Source organism: Heloderma suspectum, chromosome 1, assembly GCF_057233095.1.
Source record: "Heloderma suspectum isolate Gila_16-S chromosome 1, 16-S_ref, whole genome shotgun sequence".
In the NCBI taxonomy this organism is placed as follows: Eukaryota; Metazoa; Chordata; class Lepidosauria; order Squamata; family Helodermatidae; genus Heloderma; species Heloderma suspectum.
Window position 1 is genome coordinate 246,739,226 of NC_139458.1, and position 20,775 is coordinate 246,760,000.

Sequence of the window (20,775 nt, forward strand, 5' to 3'; positions counted from 1 at the left end):
CAGAACAGTCTATAGGCTGAAATAATGCCCAGAGTACCTTTTTAAAAGGCTTCCACGAAACACAATGCTGTTTTTTCAAGACTTGCCTTGGATAGTAATAATTAATTGTAAACTGAGAAACAGCTGTGATTCTCCAAAACTAGAAAAACCTGATGCGTGTGCATTCTTTAAAGGGCTAGCAGTAGAAGAAATGGCCTCACATGCTTTGCTTAATGGTTCTTAGCAGTTTGCTAGAAGTGAAGCGATCAGTACCTACTTGCAAAGTAGGAGGTTAGGTAGGTTTTCGATGGAGGGACGGATAGCTAGGTGGACAAACAAATAGCATAGATTATATCAGATAGGGGGTGGCTCTATTATCTGACTCCAATTTTATGGTTTGTGGAAGGCTGATCACCAATGACAAATCCCAAAATGGATTAGTGTCATGTTTCTTGATATCTTTATTTGTTATCTTAGTTCCTTATCTTAAAACCAATTTGCATTTACAGGGTTTTTTCTTCTCTCTAACTTAAGGCTTTTTTTAAATTGCTTGTTCCTTTCATGATAGTAATTTAAAATGACAGGATTTATTTTTAAAGTTCTGTGTAACACTCAAGTCTTAATAATTATTACCAGCAAAACGTTTATTATGAGGAGGAGTGAGTGTGTGAAGCTACACCTTGTATATTGCAAGAACCTTTAAGAGAGATGTTTCAAGTGGTGTTTGCAATCAAGAATCAGGCAGGAGTTATGCAAAAAAAGAAAAGTTATTTATTTAACCAAACGTGCTCCCAACTCCTAACTCTCTGGGCTGGTTCACATGATCAAACAGCCCACCGTGTCTCATTTAAACCACAGTGGGCTGTGGTGAATGCATGCGGCCATTTTGAATATTCAAGGTGCAGTGAGAGTTAAACAACCCTCGCATAATACATGGCTTATTCTAGGGTTATGTGAGGGGGTTCTCTTGTACAACCCATGCCACCCAGGTTGGTGTGACATGACAAGCTCTGGCTTGAGTACTCAAAAATCGCCAAGCATGCACCACAGCTTACTGTGGCTTAAAGAAGCCAGGGTGTGCTGCATTGATCCTGTGAACTGGGTCACTGTGTCCCTCCTGGTCTCTCTCTACTGTTGTGCTGAGTCACTTCTTGATAGATATTTTTTCATTTGGTACGTTCCCTCCACATCACTGAGTTATTCTTCCTGTCTGCTGCCCCAACTCACCTACCTAGCTCTGTATACGTTGCTACAGGAGTGTCTGTGTGCTCTGTGGAGAAAGACAATTGCACTACCCTGCAGGATTCTGGTCAGTTAGGGCTGTTGCAAGCCAAAGTCAAGATAGAAGGCTAGTTATGTCTAACAATGAAGAATTGTTGCCTGAATTTACTTGGGTTTTTTGTCCCTCCCACACCACACACGCACATCCCTTTTTCCTTTTGTATCTATTACATTGTTAACCTACAGACAGGGACTGTTACTTTTTAAAGAACTTCATACCTAGAGCACCTAGAAAACGTTAGGCACATGATCACCATCATAATACAAGACATTTTGCCCTTATTTCAACAGTAACCTTTGAAGTGACACATTTTATTTTCCCATACATAAAAGAAAGTAAATGGGTGCACCATTAGGGTGGGGCTAAACCCGTTGTCTGACCCTCTGCGAATAAGAATGTAGCCTGCTTTTGTCGGCACAGCCCAATCTCTTCTCTTTTTTTCTGTTTTCCTCTGAGTTTTTTAAATATACATTCATGAATTTGTATATATCCATAGCAATGAATACATATGAAGTGTGTGTGTGTGTGTGTGTGTGTGTGTGTATATATATATATGAAAATACAACTTTCTAGCAATTATACATGGGGTTCAACAAAAGCAGACCAGATATCCATATAACTATCCATTTGAAGATGGCATCTATATGCCACCTGTTCAAATGTTGAAAGCGTTATAAAGCCCTCAATCCATTGTATTATAGCAGGTGAGTATTTATCCTTCCAGTGTTGTAATATTAGTTTTTAGCTGTCAGAAGGATACGGAGAATCCATTTATGCTGACCATTCCATTTATGCTGACCATTCATTAATTTCCATACAACAGGTAAATTATAAGAGCATGTATATCAGCGAATATTAAAGACTGTTCCAGTACAAAATTTATCCATATAATAACCTCCTCCCTCCAAAAGCAGCTACTGAACATTGCCAAAACATTTGTTTAAAAGAAGCATTAGCACCCCAGCATTAGCTGAATTAGACAATCTTTTATTAAAGAGATGTTGTGGTGTCCAATAGACAAGAAACAAATGTTTTTGCGGAATAGGATGCAGCCTAAGATCCATAGACGTGACAAATAAAGTGATCCAATTACTGGGCAGAATGGTACAATCCAATTCCCTATTCTATTCCGGCTTAAAACCCTGTATATCATATTTATTCGACAATAACAAGTATTTATAGATATGGATTTTGGGTCCCTTTGCCTGACCAGCCTCAGTAAGTGCTTCCAATAATGATGGAGACTCTGATACTGTAAAAATGGCTCGTTCAAAGTTAGATACTAACAAATGCTACAAGCGCAAGTGTTGCCATTCAGCCATAGCTGGCAAATCATAATTGGTACAAAGGACAGATAACAAGAATTCTTCATTAGCACCCACCAGTTGATCCAAAGTAAAAAAATTATAATCTGTCTGTATCTGCTACAAAGACATTTCTTACCAATTTTTAGATCTGGATTTCCCCACAAGGTCAATTAGCATGAGAAAATGGATCGAAGTGTAATTGACATGATATTATATGCCACATATCTCTGTAGAAACTGTGGCAGGAACCCTATGCGTTCTTGTATGGCTAGAACCTAATGCCATCCATTTAGAGAACAGAACCAGACAAGAAGAGTCCGAACTGACCAAGTCAGAAGATACGATGCATATAGGAAAGACTAAAATTCAGTACAAAGTCAGCAGATAAGCTGGATGATATAAAGCAAGATCCAGAAAGCAAAATCCACCCTCTTTAATTGGAAGTTTATCCTTTTTCAGAAATAATCTTGGCGGAGAGGAACCGAGTTTTTTTTAATGAAACAAAGCATTGATTTTTTGAAAATATTTGCCATAAGGGAATACCACGTATAATATAAACAATCTGAGGTATAGCATTCATTTTAAATATATTTAAAGGTAAAGGAAAAGGTGTCCCCAACCAGTCGTGTCCGACTCTAGGGTGTGGTGCTCATCTCCATTTCTAAGCCGAAGAGCCAGCGCTGTCCGAAGACGTTTCCGTGGTCATGTGGCCAGCATGACTGAACACCGAGGTGCACGGAACGCTGTTACCTTTCCCGCCGAAGCGGTACCTATTTATCTACTTGCAATTTCTTGCTTTCGAACTGCTAGGTTGGCAGAAGCTGGGACTGAAGACGGGAGCTCACTCCGTCACGCAGCACTCAGGTCTCAAACTGCTGTCCTGCTGACCTTCGGGTCTGCAATTCAGCGTCTTAACCACTAAGCCACCGCGGCCCCTAAGCAACCGCAGCCCCTTAAGCCACCGCGGCCCCTTTAAGTATATTTGTTGTTGTTGTTCAGTCGTTCAGTCGTGTCCGACTCTTCGTGACCCCATGGACGATAGCACGCCAGGCCTTCCTGTCCTGCGCTCTCTCCCGGAGCGTGCTCAAGTTCATATTCATTGCATCGGTGATGCTATCTAGCCATCTCATCCTCTGCCGTCCCCTCTCCTTTTGCCTTCAGTCTTTCCCAGCATCAGGGTCTTTTCCAGGGAGTTTTCTCTTCGCATTAGGTGGCCAAAATATTGGAGCTTCAGCTTCATTATCTGTCCTTCCAATGAGCAGTCAGGGTTGATTTCCTTTAGGATTGACTGATTTGACCTCCTTGCAGTCCAGGGGACTCGTAAGAGTCTTCTCCAGCACCACAGTTCGAAAGCATCGATTCTTCGGCGCTCAGCCTTCCTTATAGTCCAGCTCTCACAGCCATACATTACTACTGGGAAAACCATAGCTTTGTTGACGGACCTTTGTTGGCAAGGTGATGTCTCTGCTTCTTACTATGCTGTCTAGGTTTGCCATAGCTTTCCTCCCAAGGAGCAAGCGTCTTTTAATTTCATGGCTACAGTCACCGTCTGCGGTGATCTTGGAGCCCAAGAAAGTAAAATCTGTCACTGCTTCTATTTCTTCCCCTTCTATATGCCAGGAAGTGATGGGGCCAGATGCCATGATCTTAGTTTTTTTAATGTTGAGTTTCATACCAGCTTTTGCACTTTCCTCTTTCACCCTCAACAAGAGGCTCTTTAGATCCTCTTCACTTTCTGCCATTAGGGTGGTATCATCTGCATATCGGAGGTTATTGATAATTCTCCCAGCAATCTGAATTCCGACCTGTGATTCATCCAACCCGGCATTTCTCATGATGTACTCTGCATATAAGTTAAATAAGCAGGGTGACAATATGCAGCCTTGTCGTACTCCTTTCCCAATTTGGAACCAATCGGTTGTTCCATGTCTGGTTCTTACTGTTGCTTCTTGACCCTCGTACAGGTTTCTCAGGAGACAGGTAAGGTGGTCTGGTACTCCCATCACTTTAAGAATTCGCCACAGTTTGTTGTGATCCACACAATCAAAGGCTTTAGCATAGTCAATGAAGCAGAAATAGACGTTTTTCTGGAATTCTCTTGCTTTCTCCATGATGCAGCGAATGTTGGCGATTTGATCTCTAGTTCCTCTGCCTCTTCGAAACCCAGCTTGTACTTCCGGTAGTTCTCGATTCGCATACTGCTGAAGCCTAGCTTGTAGGATTTTGAGCATCACCTTGCTGGCATGGGAAATGAGCGCAATTGTGCGGTAGTTTGAACACTCTTTGGCGTTGCCCTTCTTTGGAATTGGAATGTAAACTGACCTTTTCCAGTCTTGCGGCCATTGTTGAGTGTTCCAAATTTGTTGGCATATTGAATGCAGCACTTTAACAGCATCATCTTTTAGGATTTTAAATAGCTCAGCTGGAATACTGTCATCTCCGCTAGCTTTGTTGTTACTAATGCTTCCTAAGGCCCACTTGACTTCACTCTCGAGGATGTCCGGCTCAAGTTCAGTGACCGCACTATCATGGCTATCAGGGACATTCAGATCTTTCCTGTATAGTTCTTCTGTGTATTCTTTCCACCTCTTCTTAATCTCATCTGCTTCTGTTAGGTCCCTGCCTTCTTTGCCCCTTATCATGCCTGTCTTTGCACAAAATGTTCCCTTGAGATCTCTGATTTTCTTGAAGAGATCGCTAGTCTTTCCCATTCTGTTGTTTTCCTCGATTTCTTTGCATTGTTCATTTAAGAAGGCCTTCTTGTCTCTCCTTGCTATTCTCTGGAACTCTGCATTCAGTTGGATATATCTTCCCCTTTCTCCCTTGCTTTTCGCTTCCCTTCTTTCCTCAGCTACTTGTCAAATCTCATCAGACAGCCACTTTGCTTTCTTGCATTTCTTTTTCTTTGGGATGGATTGAGTTGCTGCCTCCTGAACAATGTTACGGACCTCCGTCCATAGTTCCTCAGGCACTCTGTCTATCAGGTCTAATCCCTGAAATCTATTCCTCACCTCCACTGTATATTCATAAGGGATATGATTTAGATCTTATCTGAATGGTTTAGTGGTTTTCCCTACGTTCTTCAATTTAAACCGAAATTGTGCAAGAAGCAGCTCATGATCTGAGCCACAGTCAGCTCCAGGTCTTGTTTTTACTGACTGTATGGAGCTTCTCCATCTTTGGCTGCAAAGGACATAATCCATCTGATTTCGATATTGACCATCTGGTGATGTCCATGTGTAGAGTCGTCTCTTGTGCTGTTGGAAAAGAGTATTTGCTATGATCAGCATGTTCTCTTGGCAAAACTCTATTAGCTTTTGTCCTGCTTCATTTTGTACACCAAGGCCATGCTTGCCTGTTATCCCGGGGATTTCTTGACTTCCTACTTTAGCATTCCAATCCCCTATGATGAAGAGGACATCTTTTTTTGGTGTTAGTTCTAGAAGGTGTTGTAGGTCTTCATAGAACTGATCAACCTCAGCTTCTTCTGCCTCAGTGGTTGGGGCATAGACTTGAATTACTGTGATGTTGAATGGTTTGCCTTGGATTCGTACTGAGATCATTCTATCATTTTTAAGATTGTACCCCAGTACTGCTTTTCCCACCCTTTTGTTGACTATGAGTGCTACTCCATTTCTTCTAAGGGATTCTTGCCCACAATAGTAGATATGATGGTCACCTGAATTAAATTCACCCATGCCTGTCCATTTTAGTTCGCTGATTCCCAAGATGTCGATGTTCAATCTTGCCATCTCATGTTTGACCACCTCCAGCTTACCTTGATTCATTGATCTGACATTCCAGGTTCCTAAACAATATTGTTCTTTACAGCATCGGATTTTCTTTTCACCACCAGACACATCCACAGCTGAGTGTCCTTTCGGGTTTGGCCCAGCCGCTTCACTCTTTCTGGCGCCACTTGGAAATACCCTCTGCTCTTCCCCAGTAGTATATTGGACACCTTCTGACCTGAGGGGCTCATCTTCCGGCGTCATCTCTTTTAGCCTTGTGATACGTTCCATGGGGTTTTCTTGGCAAGAATACTGGAGTGGGTTGCCATTTCCTTCTCCAGTGGACCACATTTTGTCAGAACTCTCTGCCATGACCTGTCCATCTTGGGTGGCCCTGCATGGCATAGGTTATGGCTTCACTGAGTTACGCAAGCCCCTTCGCCACAAGGTAGTGATCCATGAAGGGGTTAAGCATATTTACCTTACCTGAAAAACTCTGCTTTAAAGATGCCCATCTATCTAAAAACTGATAAATCTAATTAATTAACTTATTCAAATTAAACTTAATCATTTGAGATAGATCTCTGGTAATAAATATTCCAAGATAAGTAATAACATTCAGGCGCCATCGAAATTGCCAATCTGCTAAAACAGTACAAGATACAGAATCTCCAATTGGCATCAGTTTGGATTTTGAGCAATTAACTGAATAACCAGACAAATTACCAAACATATTAATCAATGGCACAGACTGGAGTTCAACAATAAACAATAAAAGATCATCAGCATAAAGACTAATTTTAAATTCTAAACTATCATACACAAATCCATTAATACTACTATTCTGTCTAATAGCACATGCCAGGGGTTCCAAACATAAATCAAATATCAAAGGAGAAAATGGGCATCCCTGACTGGTTACTCTCAGGTGGAAAACACAGCTGGGAAAAAACCTGTCAGTCACAACTCTAGCTCTTGGAAATCAATAAAAAAACTGACCCACTTCAAAAACTCTAAAGGAAAGTCAAATTTTGTCAAAGTAGCAAAAATCAATAGCCAGTAAATTTTTCTCAAAGCCTTTTTCAGCTTCCAAAAAGACAATGGCAGACTGGTCCATTCTGTCACTATTTAAAGCTATCAAATCAACGACTAATCTAAGATCGTCAGCACCTTGTCTATGTTTGATAAATCCCATCTGATCTGTTCGAGCCAATGTTGTAGTAACTTCTTGAAGTCTAACAGCTAAAATAGCAGTTAACAGCCTGGGCTCTTCACCTGCATAGGCCCATCCTGTATTCTCTGTCTTGATCATGCTAGGCTTGAGTGCGATAGTTAGTGTGTGTGTGTGTGTGTGTGTGTGTGTGTCTATCCAGAGAGGGAGAGAGAGAGAATTTGATTAGATTGAACTTGAATGTATATGGTGCCTTTCCACAAAGGAAGCTGTGAGCCAAGTGTGGACTGTTTTGATTATATGTTATTGTAATGGACATTGAACATGGTTTTTCATTCTAATAAGGAGTGGCAGTCTTTGGTCATGGCTTAATGCATCACTCCCATCTAGTCATGTGTGACTGGTGAATTTGGTTGGTTTGACTCACTTGGAAGTTGGTGTTCCATACCATTCTGTTTTGGATGGGTTCTGGGCATTATGGGGTTAATAATAATATAATATTGCAAGGGTTTCAGCCTGAAAATATTGTTCTTAAGTGTCTCTAACATATTCCATTCTCCTCTTGCTCCTCCCTGCTAGCCTGCCTCTCATAACCCCTGTATATGGAAACCCAGCACTGCATTGCTTCTGCTGCTGTGCAGTTAAGCTCCAAACCACTTCAGTCTATTTACATGCTTACTCTGTGGATGTTGCCATTTTTATTTACAGTATTTTGTCAAGATTTGTTTTGTTGTTAGGATATTGCCATGACAAAAAATGTTATTGACAACATAGTAACACTTTTAACTCAGGTAGTTGTCCTTATCTTATTTGAAGCTGATAGTAAATTCCTGTTGATTTCAATCAAGTTGAACTGAACTCATAGGAAACTTAATTCAAAGTTATATGCACCCCATGATAATATTGTATAATACTTTTCAATGTGTACTCACCTGTTTATTTTATATGGAATATTTAGTTGTAAGCCTTTTAAGGTTAGCATCCTGTATAATTTTTTTAAAAAAACTGACTTTCCCTCTTTTTATTTTAAGGCCTATGATGGATTCGCCAGTTTAGGAATATCCCGGCTACTAGAACCTTCTGACATGGTTTTGTTAGCAATTCCTGACAAATTGACGGTTATGACCTATCTTTATCAAATACGGGCACATTTCAGTGGGCAAGAGTTAAACGTGGTTCAGATCGAGGCAAACAGTAGCAAAAGCACATATAAAGTGGGCAACTATGAAACGGACCCAAACAGTTCTGTCAATCAGGAAAAGTTCTACGCGGAACTAACTGACTTGAAGCGGGAGCCAGAACTGCAACAGGCTGAAGGGAGTTTGGCTGACTTTGTTTTTCAGGATGACTCTGTATTTATAAATGACAGTGGAGCTGGGGAGTCAGCAGGTGAGCATCAGACACCACATCACCATCAGACACCAGAGGACCATCTAACCCTAAGTGTGACTTCCCCTACCTCTCGCAGGACTAAAAGTGATGCAGATCAACAAAAAAATGAACAGAGCTTAGGAAGGACTTCTGGATTTGAGGAAACTGGGAAAAGCCGTACAGCACAAGCACAGCCTGTGTTGGGAAGGAAGAAACTATTAAAAGCAGACACTTTAGATCTGAGTGATTTGGTCAGTGATCCAAAATGGGATGCATTTCCAATGACTTTATGCGAGGACACTGACAAGAAAGAACACCAGAATTCCGACATTACCATTAATTTCTCAGAGCCAGAGAAACATGGACATTCAGACCTCAAAGAGACTAGGAAGTTGGATTCTGAATCATATATTGAAAAAACAAGCGTAGTAGTGGGAGATAAACTTGGATATTACCACAGTAGGGATGCAGATGTTGATAAGAAATCCCATGCCTCTCAGAGGCAAATGGAGACAACTGATTCAGAATTTGAGGTGAAAACAGTTATAAATTTGACAGATCTGCCTGCAAAAACTGCACAGGTAAGGATACATAAAGTGTTTTCAGAATACTGCAATATAACTTCTCTTGCATTCGAGCATATACTGCTATATTTCACCATTGCTGTCTTTAATGCACTTTGAATAGAGCTGTAAGCAGAGCTTATCTTGTGGCCCAACAGATATATTTACAGTATATATAGATAATTTGAAAATACATTACATCAGAAACAACCTCTAACACCTGTTTGCATCCTGTTGATTTTTTGTGTTTGCATTTGTCTTTCTGCCTCCTGTTACAGCAAATTACTTTGTATAACCAGCTTACTCAAAGAGTCAGGGTTACATGTGCTTTTACTACTGACTGTGGAATACACACGCACACCTCTCTTTTGAGTGCTGAGTTTATTATGCGTAGCATTCAGCATCTATATGTAGCAGTTTTTCCTAAATTATCAAAGTTCTTCACCTTTACAATCTCAGTAATAACCACTGTATAAGGTAGGATACTTTCAATATGGCTGGGAGACATTGGCTTGCATAGGGCCACCCAGTGAGTTTATGGCTAAGCTGAAATGTTAGCTGCAGCTGCCCAAGTCATAGCTCATGCCCTTTACCACTGCACTATACCAGTTCTTTAATTCCTCTAAAGTAATGTTACATAATGTTAAATAAAATCACTTAACATTCTGAACAGAATAACATTAAATTGCTGAGACTACTGGCCCTCTCTGGCACACACAACAAGCATATTTTAGAAAATTATTTTGAGTAATGTCATGAGCTGCTTACCTGATAAAATGATTGAGAGGCAGGAATTGATGGCTTCTAATTCCAGCTTTCATGATAACTCTGTGGGTGTTGCCACTTAAGTTCTTTGTACCAAGAAAATGATCACACTTGAAATATATTTTGAAGTTTGTTAAGATCTATTTAATGACTACCAGGAAAAGCACTTCAAAGGTACATACACTTTATAAATATTTGGATAGAATTAAGATTCCTCCTTTCTTGCCCCCATATAACAAAGTCTTCATCTAGGTTTCAAATTTTAAAAAGAGCTTTCTCTGCTTCAAAGGTCCTGTATATGGGTTGTTAACAAATTCTAGTTAAAAAGATACTGTTTCTTGCAAAAAGCAGACAAGCTTGTGTCTACATCTTTTTTACCTTGGGTTAGTCAGTTGAAGTCAATCTAGTATGCAGCAACTATAGTGGAACTCCATTTGAAACCAGTGTCCAATTGTGCTAATTAGAAGAGGGTAAAAATCCCCACAAAACATTAAAGTACAAAAATGGATTCAGAAATTTTCCATTAACTGGGTTGGATCACACAATCATTAGGATGAGCAGGAAGGGTGGGAGGGCCAGTACTATAGTACACCAGTACTATCGGGGGGGGGGGGGGAATACAGAATAATCTGGGACTTGATAAGGGGAATAGGGAGAAAATTATTGCCCCTGTGAAGGTTGGGCTAAACTTGAACCACCAGCTTTCCTCCATGCAGCCCTTTATCCCCTGGGCAGTTGGCTTGTCTCTGATATTGGCCAGGTGGGAAGGAACAGTATGAACCAAGTGTGTCTGCTTCCCTGGGCATGGCTTAGTCTGTCCTTTAGTGCAGTGCTTTACAAGCAGTAGTAGTTTACAGTATGTCAGGAGGTAGGAATACCATCAATTGAAAACACTGCTTTAGTGGCTAGCTTGCCTTGGAACCCATGCCCAGAAGAACAGGGCTGGTCAGCCTGTACTAAGGGAAGGAAATTTACTCCTTTCCTCAGGTCAGCCTATCCTTTGGTGGAGGCACTGCACACACAGGGATACATTGCTTACTCTGTTCCATGGTTACACTTGGCATTCCACTGTGCACACTGGCATCCACAGGAATTTTTCCAAGAGGGTGGGGAAAAGTACATAAGCCCTTAAAAAAAAAAACCTTTTAAACTGCATGGTGGTCTGTATTTCGGGTACATCACATATGCCTGTGCATGTTCCTTGTGTGTCTGCACATGCTTTGCTTCTTAGAGTCACATTCCATGGCATTTAGAGCCTACACAGAGTGGCAGAATATCCCCAGAACTAGGAATTTGACAGCATTGATATTGAAGAGTGTTATACTGAAGCTTCATGCAAGAGGCATCATGAATTCCAACAAAGGGGTATTTTGAATTGGTTACAAAAAACTAAGGACAAGTGTGTGGGGACAACAGATGCACAAAGTACTACAGTCCCTGTTAAGATTGCCATATTGGATATTTTCTGGCATCACTGTCTGTATCATAACACTGACAAGTTCACTTTACTTGTCAGGAAAAGGTTCTCCATATTCTAGAATGATTTCCTTCATTTTGGAAATGTTAGTGTACAGTCCATGGCAACAGGGCCAGCAGGGAGTGTCTTTGGCAGGAGAAAAAAAGGATATGCTTGATCAAGGTTTAGTTTTCTTGTGGAGCCTAGACTATTCAATTTATTTTCCCATTGTTATCTGTCACTTTTTATATCAGCTAACTTAATTCAAGTTTTGCATGGCTTGAGTTTTGAGCTGCACACCTGTCTCAGAACTACACAATTTCTGCCTGGTTGCGCATTTTTAAAAATCCCAGATAACTAGCATCAGAGAACAGAGAACATTTACAGTAGATCTGGTGAATGAACAGACAACATATGGGCACCAAGGCTATCAAGATGGGTAGACCTGGCCTCTGAGAAATGTGTACCAAGTGTACCCCTCCTTTGTTTCTCATTGTGTAGACCTGCTGTCTAGACCATGTCTTTCCATCTGCAGCTGAAATCCCTAATTCTTTCCCTTGCTCTCTTCCTCCCTCTAGTCATTAATGAATTACACTGCTATTGCAATCAACTTAATCCGCACCACACACACAATGACCAGGTTTGCACAACATGAGGGTGATTAATAAGTCATGGTGGCTTGTTAACTACCCCCCACACATGCCAGTCACATGCCAACTTGAGTTCCCTAATTACCCTCACCGGGTGTGGGTTGTTGATATGTCTAAACCTGACAAGGGTGGGTGGCTGTGGTGGTTAACAAACCATGCAGAACCCACACTCTTTTGTAAGGTTCCTGGAAAAAAATTTTTCCAGGCCCTCACATCTCTGTGCCCTCCAAACACCGGTCCCTTTCTCTGTGCAGACTGCAGACAGAGGCACAGAGAAAGGAAACATAGGTGGGGTGAGGCAGAGAACAGGGGAGGTACAATGGGGGTGGGACCCCCTTGCCCCACCCTCTTGATGTGATCTGACCCACTAGATTGATCCAAGGGGGAAATCTGGCCCCCGGAACATAACAGGTTCTCTGCCCTTTGTCTTCTGTGATATCCTTGCATGCTTGCTGTACAGAGTTGGCTGGAGGGCCAACCTACTGTAGGCAACTCTTCTTAGCAGTACAATATAGTGCCATGGTGTGTGTTGGATAACTTGGGACTTGTTTTGTCATTTATTCTGGTGTTTGTTTGTTTTAAGCAACGAATATTATCAAGGCAGGAAGAACTGAAAGAACGGGCAAGAGTTCTGCTTGAACAAGCAAGAAGAGATGCAGCATTAAAGGCAGGAAATAGGCAGTTCTCCAGTTCAACTACCCCAGGCCGATCTAAGCAACTGAATGACGTAAGGAATATTGGCCGTCATGGCCATTAGCAGAAGGAATATATTTTGTGTATCTGGTTTTTTGTTTGTTTTGGTTTTTTGGTTAGTGAACTGAATTACTTTTACTGAACTTAATACTAATATGTGGAGATGGCAGTAGGGTATTATTTATAGGTGACTCTCCCTATCCTACAAGTGCTTAGCGTTCATCTCCTCTTACCAAGAGCTGATTATTTTCCTACTAACTGAGGCCAACGAAAGATCGAAAGTCTGTTGAAAGCAGTGCTCTTTGAGTGCCAGGTGATTTAAGATATTAGTCAGATGAAAGGCAAAGTTATCTGCCACGTTACAGTGTTGCACCCAGTACTGTTTCTCGCAGTGACCCCCCTTTTATCATCAGAATGAATTATTTTGATGGCACTGGAAAGCAGGTCCAATGGGGAGACAGCTGCAGTTGTCTATTGCTCCACCAATAACCTCAATGGTGACCTGGAGGGGACTGTAATCTCTGGAGATGAAAGCTAATTAAATTTTTATGCAATCCTTTCCAAAGCAGAGGTTGCCTGTTGTGTCACATTATGTGCTGTAATTTTGCAATTCTAACCATTTGCACATGAGAAACTGCTAGCACTGCAGTGCTCATTTTGCTAATGACTGCAGTATGGCCACATTATTCTTTCAAGCCTTTCAATAAAGTGCTGATGTGTATTTGCTAGTGTAAATTTCCTGTCTCTGATCCTACCTGCTTTTGCTTTTACTTTACTACTATTTACATGTGTGTAATTGCTAGGAATGTTTTATTTACTAAACAATCCTGGTTTTGTAGTTAATAGCTGTTATCCATAGAAAACATTTTCTTTGCATGCAGTTGGACCATTAGTTTCTGTAAATTCAGCTTTGAATTCCATTAGGATCACTGATTGAACGTTGCATTTACATTTCAGATTGACTTTCAGCATTTAAAAAAATAATTGCAGAGTTAACTTTAAACTATCAGACCAAATGGTATTTAACTGTATTTTGAAGTTTTATGTCTGCATGTCAAAAATGTCGAACCATTTTTAGAGATTCAGAAATGACTGTTCGTCATATTGGAAAGAACAGTCATACATTTTTCATGAACACCTATAGGACAATGTACCTCTAATGTGTTCAGCGCTGCACATAACTATGTCACTGATGTGGAATTACAGCCATATATTATCTAGTTACTAACCATCATGATGGTCTCTACAGTTGTTCTACAATATCCCTTCTCTCAGCTATTATCCAGTCACTCCTTCCTCACTAAAAAGCTTGTGTTCCTTAATTGTGCACACACCCACTTTTGCAGCAAGCCCCTAAATACTACATTTGTCTCTTGGGAAGGGATTTGTATCTCTAGTAGTTTTTATGCTATAACATGTTTATTTGAGGGGAGGATGGACTGTGGTAGGAATGAATTCTATGTCTAGGTTAAATCAAGAATGGTAACTTTTTCCTTGTATTCTCTTGATATAGTTGCCCCATTTGACTTTATCACAGATAAATTTCTTTTTTATCCTTTCACTTTGGTGTTGCTCACTTGTTACTTTCCAGAGAGGAATTTCAAAGGGGACAAGTTTCAAGGGTTTGCATACCTCTTTCCTCATTATGGGGAGAAAGTAACAAGCGTAGCAGGCTGTGCGGTGTTTATTTAAGCATGGTATCTCCCTTACCATACAGTCTGTCCCCAAAAAGATTGGAGGTTTTTGATCTGATAATAATGGCAATCATGCATTGAGATAGCACAGTTCCCTTGATAATTTCTCCCTGAAGGGGTGTGGCATGGATGTACTTGAGACTTCAGACTGGGTTGAGCTGTTCTCCACAAAGTAATGAATGAACAGGTGTTTTGACTGCAAAATTGGATCAAGTTATATTTAGTCATTCACAGTCAACCAGTTATTATTTCCATTTCTGTTAAGCTTATCTTATCTCTTTAAATATTTCATAGAGTTGCAAACATCATCATCAACATCCTGTGTTTTGTAACTAGCAGTTACTTAACTGAGAGTGATTTAATTTTGTTTAGCTTGAACACAGTTATGAAAAATAGATATATTTTATTCTATTCCTGTCACAGTTTTAAGCTGCCTTTCTTTGTATCTAGAAACTCATCTACCTAGTCATAATTAAACCAAAGGAAAAAACTGTATTACAAACTTAAAATGGATTTGAAAATTATTCAAAATAATATCTACTCCCAGAGAACCCTTGATCTGTACTTTTCTGAAGCTACTCCTGGAGGATATGGCTGTCAATGACTATAAATACCAATTGCTAGGGAACACAACTGGGAGGGTGCTGTTTCATTTATGTCATTTTTGGGTAGGGTTTCCATATGCATTCCATATCTGGTTGTCCATTGTGGGAACAGAATGCTGGACTAGATGGCCTTTGGTCCTATCCAGCACAGCTCTTCTTCTGTTCTTATGGTGAAAATGTATTTGAGCCACTTACCTGCCTCACAGAAGTACATTTCCTAGAATTCCTTGGGATAAGCCAAAGGCAGTTAAAACATCTTAAACTAGCTGATGCTTGTAGTGGAAATATAGCCCAGCATAACTAACAGTGCTTATCGAGGCTAATTTCATTCTTTTTGAAAACTTACTCCCCTTGATGTTGCAAGGATGACTGCTTATGCTATACTAGAGAAATACCTATCTTCATGACCGTTTGTGTAGGAAGGGGCTCTATACCCTCCTCCATAGAAGTGAATGGCAGCCAGTCACTTGGGAAAAAGTAAAGATAAGTAAGTACTCAGAGAAACCTGCCCTCTGCTCCTGGTAATCCCTGTTTCTTCAGTGAGGAGTTTTTGGCTCTCTCCCATTACACTTGCCAGTTTCAACCCATTTACTTTGTCCCTAAGAATTTAACAGAAGCCACTGAGAACTGAGTCTGCTTCTCAGCGCATAACATTATCTGTACCATCACCATTGTCTCACCCTGGGCTTTATATCTCGGTTAGCCTAGAGGAGGAGAGGCAACATGGTGCCCACGGGCACCAATGTGAAACACACACACCCCAGACACTTTTCTTGGTGCCTCTCTAGGTACCATACCTCTCCACTTAAAAAAAGAAGAAAATTAACACATTTTCTTATTGGCAGCTGGGATTGCTTTGAAATAGGTTTCTGTTGGTTCTAAAAACTGTGGGTTCAGATGAGTTGTTTAGTGTGTTGGGGCTCAGACCCCACCTCTGCCTTCTACGCAAGTCTTACTTGTCCTTTGCTATGCTTCCCATGACAGCCATTTTGTGCTGGTGGCCAAGACAGTTTCTCAGATTGCCAATGTGCCCACCCCTGGTCCAAAATCATTCATAAAAGTGAGTTTCTGGGTTTTGTTGTTTGATCACACTCTAAACCAGTGGCAGACAACATCAGGGAATCCAGAGGTTACTTTCCACCCCGCAAACCTTCCTGCTGGCCACATGCCTGCTGCTGTTTCTGCCACACCGCCAGCAGCAAAAGAACTGGTGGTTTGGCTGCAACCACTGAGTTTCAGCAGCAAAGACTGACAGAGGATGTAAAGGGGAAAATGTAGCTTATTTTCTAGCTAAATTTGGCCCTTTGCAGCCTCTACTGAGGTTTGACACCAAAATCGGGCAGCAAACCACCAAATTCTTGTTGCCATGCCTCTGAATTTTCGCAGCGCTGGGGAGGTAGGGACCATAATAGAGCCGGGGGGGGGGTCGCATGCAGCCCACATGTTGCCCACCCCTGCTATAGACTAGAGTGTGTTGCAACAACAGAACACAGGAACTCGCTGGGCGTATGAATGATAATTTTGAATAATATGTTTTTTTCCAACAGTAACAGGAGTTTTTTGCTTTCAACATCTTTTTCTTAGGAGTTATAGCGTATTGTTTCTAGGAACACGTGTTACAATACATCCATTAGGACAGTATTAACTTCCTTAGGTTTGGAGAGTTACTGAATGAAATTCTGTTATCTTGCATTACTTCACCCAAAACACTTAACATGAGGAATAACATCCTTTCCACACTGTCTCCATTTGTTGGGGGAACCTACCAGGGTAATCTTAGGGATGCTAACATTGCAAAGGGAGGTAGGCACTTCCTGTGGTAATTTCCTGATCATCTTACAGCACCAGCACATTATGCATGAAGTATGATAATAACAATAAAATTAAAAGCATAGTTTTTTCATCCTGTCTTGCTTCTGTATTGATTTCTCTGTAAGGAAGCCCTGCCCATCTGCCTGAGAACACCTGTACCTTTGCAAAGGAGTCTAGAATATATTTTAGAGTGGCCACTCAACATTCACTGAATTTAGGTAAGACCTGTTGGTGTAGCTGTTGCCCCTACACTAAGGCATGCCCTAGTTCAGCCTTTCCCAATCAGATCTGTTGGACCACAGCTGCCATCATCCCCACCCAGGTCATGCTGGCTGGAGATGATGGGCATTGTAGTAAGGAAACTTATCCACCATTTGTCATCTTGTCATTGTGGAACCCTAAGGCTTCATGGAACACAGTTCGAAGACTTGCGAATTAAAGAAACACAGTAGGAAAGGGGGAGGGGTTGAAATTTAATATTAATGCTTGTTTTCACAGTTTCAATGATCTATTTAAAGCAGAGTATCTCCATATTTAGCAAGTTTATATTACCAGCCTTGATATATATCTGGAAAGGATGGAAATATACATTTTAAATATTAAAATGTCTGGGACAGTAAGGTCCTGCTAACAAAAAAAGGATACTGATGTTCACAAAAAAAGCAATTACTTATAAACATGGACATATTGCATGCAATAAGTAGGAGCAAGGTTTATTACTGTATTTTTCAAAGGACTTGTTTCAGCTGTATCTAATGTATACTTAATAAGTACTTTGTACTCCAGGTATCAGTCTGTTTTGCCTATTACTTATCTTTTTCACAAATAGAGATATTTTAAAAGTAAAGTGGAAACTTTTTAACATGCAAACTGACTAATATGAAGTTAAATCATTTGTGGTACCCTTTATAAATCAACAAATAACTTCCTAGAAAAGAAATGTTTTATAAGCCTCATCTGATTTCTTTTAGTGCATATACTGTTTTAGCAATAAACTATAAAAATGTTTTCCACTATCCATTAAATCAACAACCTTGTTCATTGATCCTATCCAACATTTGCCCCAATGCCACTATCACTACCACACACCTGAGATATAAAGATATTTGGGGGGCTACTGTTATATTGCCATTTAAGATATAAATCTCTGACAGGATGAGCAAGTCAAACGTGGCATTTGAAAGAGGGTCATTAGAAGCTGTTATAAAGCTATAAATATTTTTAGTAATCTATTTTTTCCTGATACAAACCAAAAATCAGAACACATCATTTCACTACAGTTTGCTACAGCTTTTGTAAGGAGAAAGGTGATCTCTCCCTGTCCAGAAGGCAACAGCACCCTTGTTTAACGGGCCTAAAGCAGCACTACCAAGTTCCTAAATTACTGGGATTTACATTATCAGAAATTGTTTCTGAAATGAGAAAACCAAGAGAAAAAGGCTGGTCGCTATCAATTAAACCTACAGCAGACTTTCCCCGCTTTTAAATATATTCAAGGGTGGGACTTTATATATAGCAATCTTGGTCCTTTGATGATAATTGGAAAATATTGATTGTGGGGGGAGGGGGGATACTAATCTGTCATGCTGATAACTGTGACCAGATTTAGATATGATCACCAGATTGCCTTTAGATTACAAAAGAAGCAGTTACCCCTAATTGTTAAAAAGATTGACTATTATTTGGATAATCCCTGTGTGCTGGTAACTTACTCACTATTGGACATATTTGTCTTCCATATATGCCTCTCAAAATCTGCTAAATGTGGTTTAAGCTGATAACGGTATTCACTATAATATTTAAATATAACGAATATGGCCATTTTCCCCCTGCTTTAAACTACATATTTATGTTGTCTTAACTGAGAGAAAACACAAATTACTACAAAGACTTTTAAATAGTGAAGTTATTCCTCTTCTGACTAAAATACTGAGATCTGTGTGGTCTGATCCAGTTTCACTGAGGTAAAAAAAATTATTATCTATTTCACGCTAATATCTATATTTAAAACTAAAGAGGGTTTCTATTATTTTAAGCTTTTACATAGTCTGGTGGCCTACCTACTAGTTGTGCTGTGTTTCTGTAGACTTTGGGAAGGGAGAAAATGACAAATTCATCCTTTCAGAGCACAAGATTTGGCATGTACAACTCGCATGCATGAAGAGGAAATATGTTACCCTTTGCTGTTTTTTTTTTTTTAGAATCATTCATTGATATAATTAATGTAGTCCGTTTCCTTCAAGACATAACAAATAATCTTATGGTTACTGTTTGAAATGAAGATCAGTTAAATAAAATGGTTAATTCTACAGCCTATTATTTTTCACCTTTGCTAAGGATGTCACCTAGATGTCATGACTTAAGTTTTATCAGTTGTAAATTATTTTGTTGTTTCACTTGGCATGTTGTCTGTCGTGTATTATTCACTATCAGACAATACAAAAAATGCTCAGTCGATTTACAACACGTTTCTAATGTAGGCCATGTGAAAAAGCACTAGCCTAGTTCAAGAACCCAAATATTTTCTCGTTGTCTGCCCATAAAGACCAGCAGTGAAGTGATCTCTATTTCAGATATTCATTTTTGTATGAAGCCAGCCCTTTTTTTAGCACCAGGGATGCTTTTTTTATACTGCTGCTAATGACCATAAATGTTTTTTGTGTGGCTGTTTTCAATTCATCCCTGGATGATATCAACATTACTTAGAGCCGTATGTTTCATTGCATTTCTCAGCATGCACGAGGGTAGAGTTAAAATCTTTAGTCATTTCATTTTGAAATGTTTCTTTTGTTCTCCTTATCATGTTTCTGGGTTTCCCAAGGATATATGCCTTGAACGAAAAGTCACATGTGCATTACTAATTGTGTGCCATTGTATTTACAGTTCCTAGTGGTGGCACTGTGAAGCTACTAATTCTTTTGCTTCACTTGATGTAAAATAATCTGAGCTTCTTTGATAGCAGTGAAACAGTATTAATTGTTTTGTACATTTCTTGGTCACTCTACTTAGGTGGTCTTCATAATCTATTAGAACTTTCAGCCAGATTTTTGTAATGTCATGCCTCCAGCGGTGATTAAATTGGTAATTAATGAACAGTCTTTGGCAATGTAAACCACATCCCGTTAATTTTCCCCTCTTCCCCCCACCCTTGAATTTTTTAGAAGTTGTCGTCTCTGTCAGAAAGCATTGCGCCACCTTGCTACAGCCCCTTGGCATCAAACCACAATGGCTTGATTTTTTCAGCCATTAGTAGATCAGAGCAGTAATTTCACAGTATTTTGGTCAGGGTAATTATAGTACCAAGTACTAAGTAGAGTTGGGAATTTCACACAAGAAGTCCAGAAATACCAGGTGAGCTTCCTTGTGTTCACTGGGTCGTTATGATTAGTTTAATTGGGCTTTGTTTGATTTTAGCCGCGGGGATTCTTTGTGCCAAGGCAGTGCAGTGACTTTAGGGTTTCTGACAGGAACCAGGGCAAAAATGAACCCTTTGAAGTGGGACTCTTCAAAACATCAACTTTTTTTTTTAAGGGGAGGGGCAGAAAGAGGGAGAGTTTAATGTAAATAGTTAAACAGGACAATCATTCAGAAAGTATTTTTCTTATACTTTTTATATTTATCATGTATTTTAGTATATTCCTCTCAATACTGTAGTGTCTAGAAAATCAAATCATAATGATAGGAATTTTGTTGTCA

At 40.0% G+C, this 20,775-nt stretch overlaps 1 protein-coding gene across 9 annotated transcripts in view; it reads left to right on the top strand.

Moving 5' to 3' along the window:
- The window catches only part of EHBP1 (EH domain binding protein 1), a 367,326-nt gene that overhangs the window by 256,752 nt on the left and 89,799 nt on the right, over nt 1-20,775 (top strand). For 8 of the 9 annotated variants that reach the window (XM_084823020.1, XM_084823077.1, XM_084823002.1 and 5 more), the window contains 2 exons: nt 8,502-9,422; nt 12,859-13,002. In XM_084823020.1, coding sequence (XP_084679146.1) covers nt 8,502-9,422; nt 12,859-13,002 — 1,065 coding nt within the window. The remainder of the gene's footprint in view (nt 1-8,501; nt 9,423-12,858; nt 13,003-20,775) is intronic. The other variant, XM_084823047.1, reaches the window with a different exon arrangement.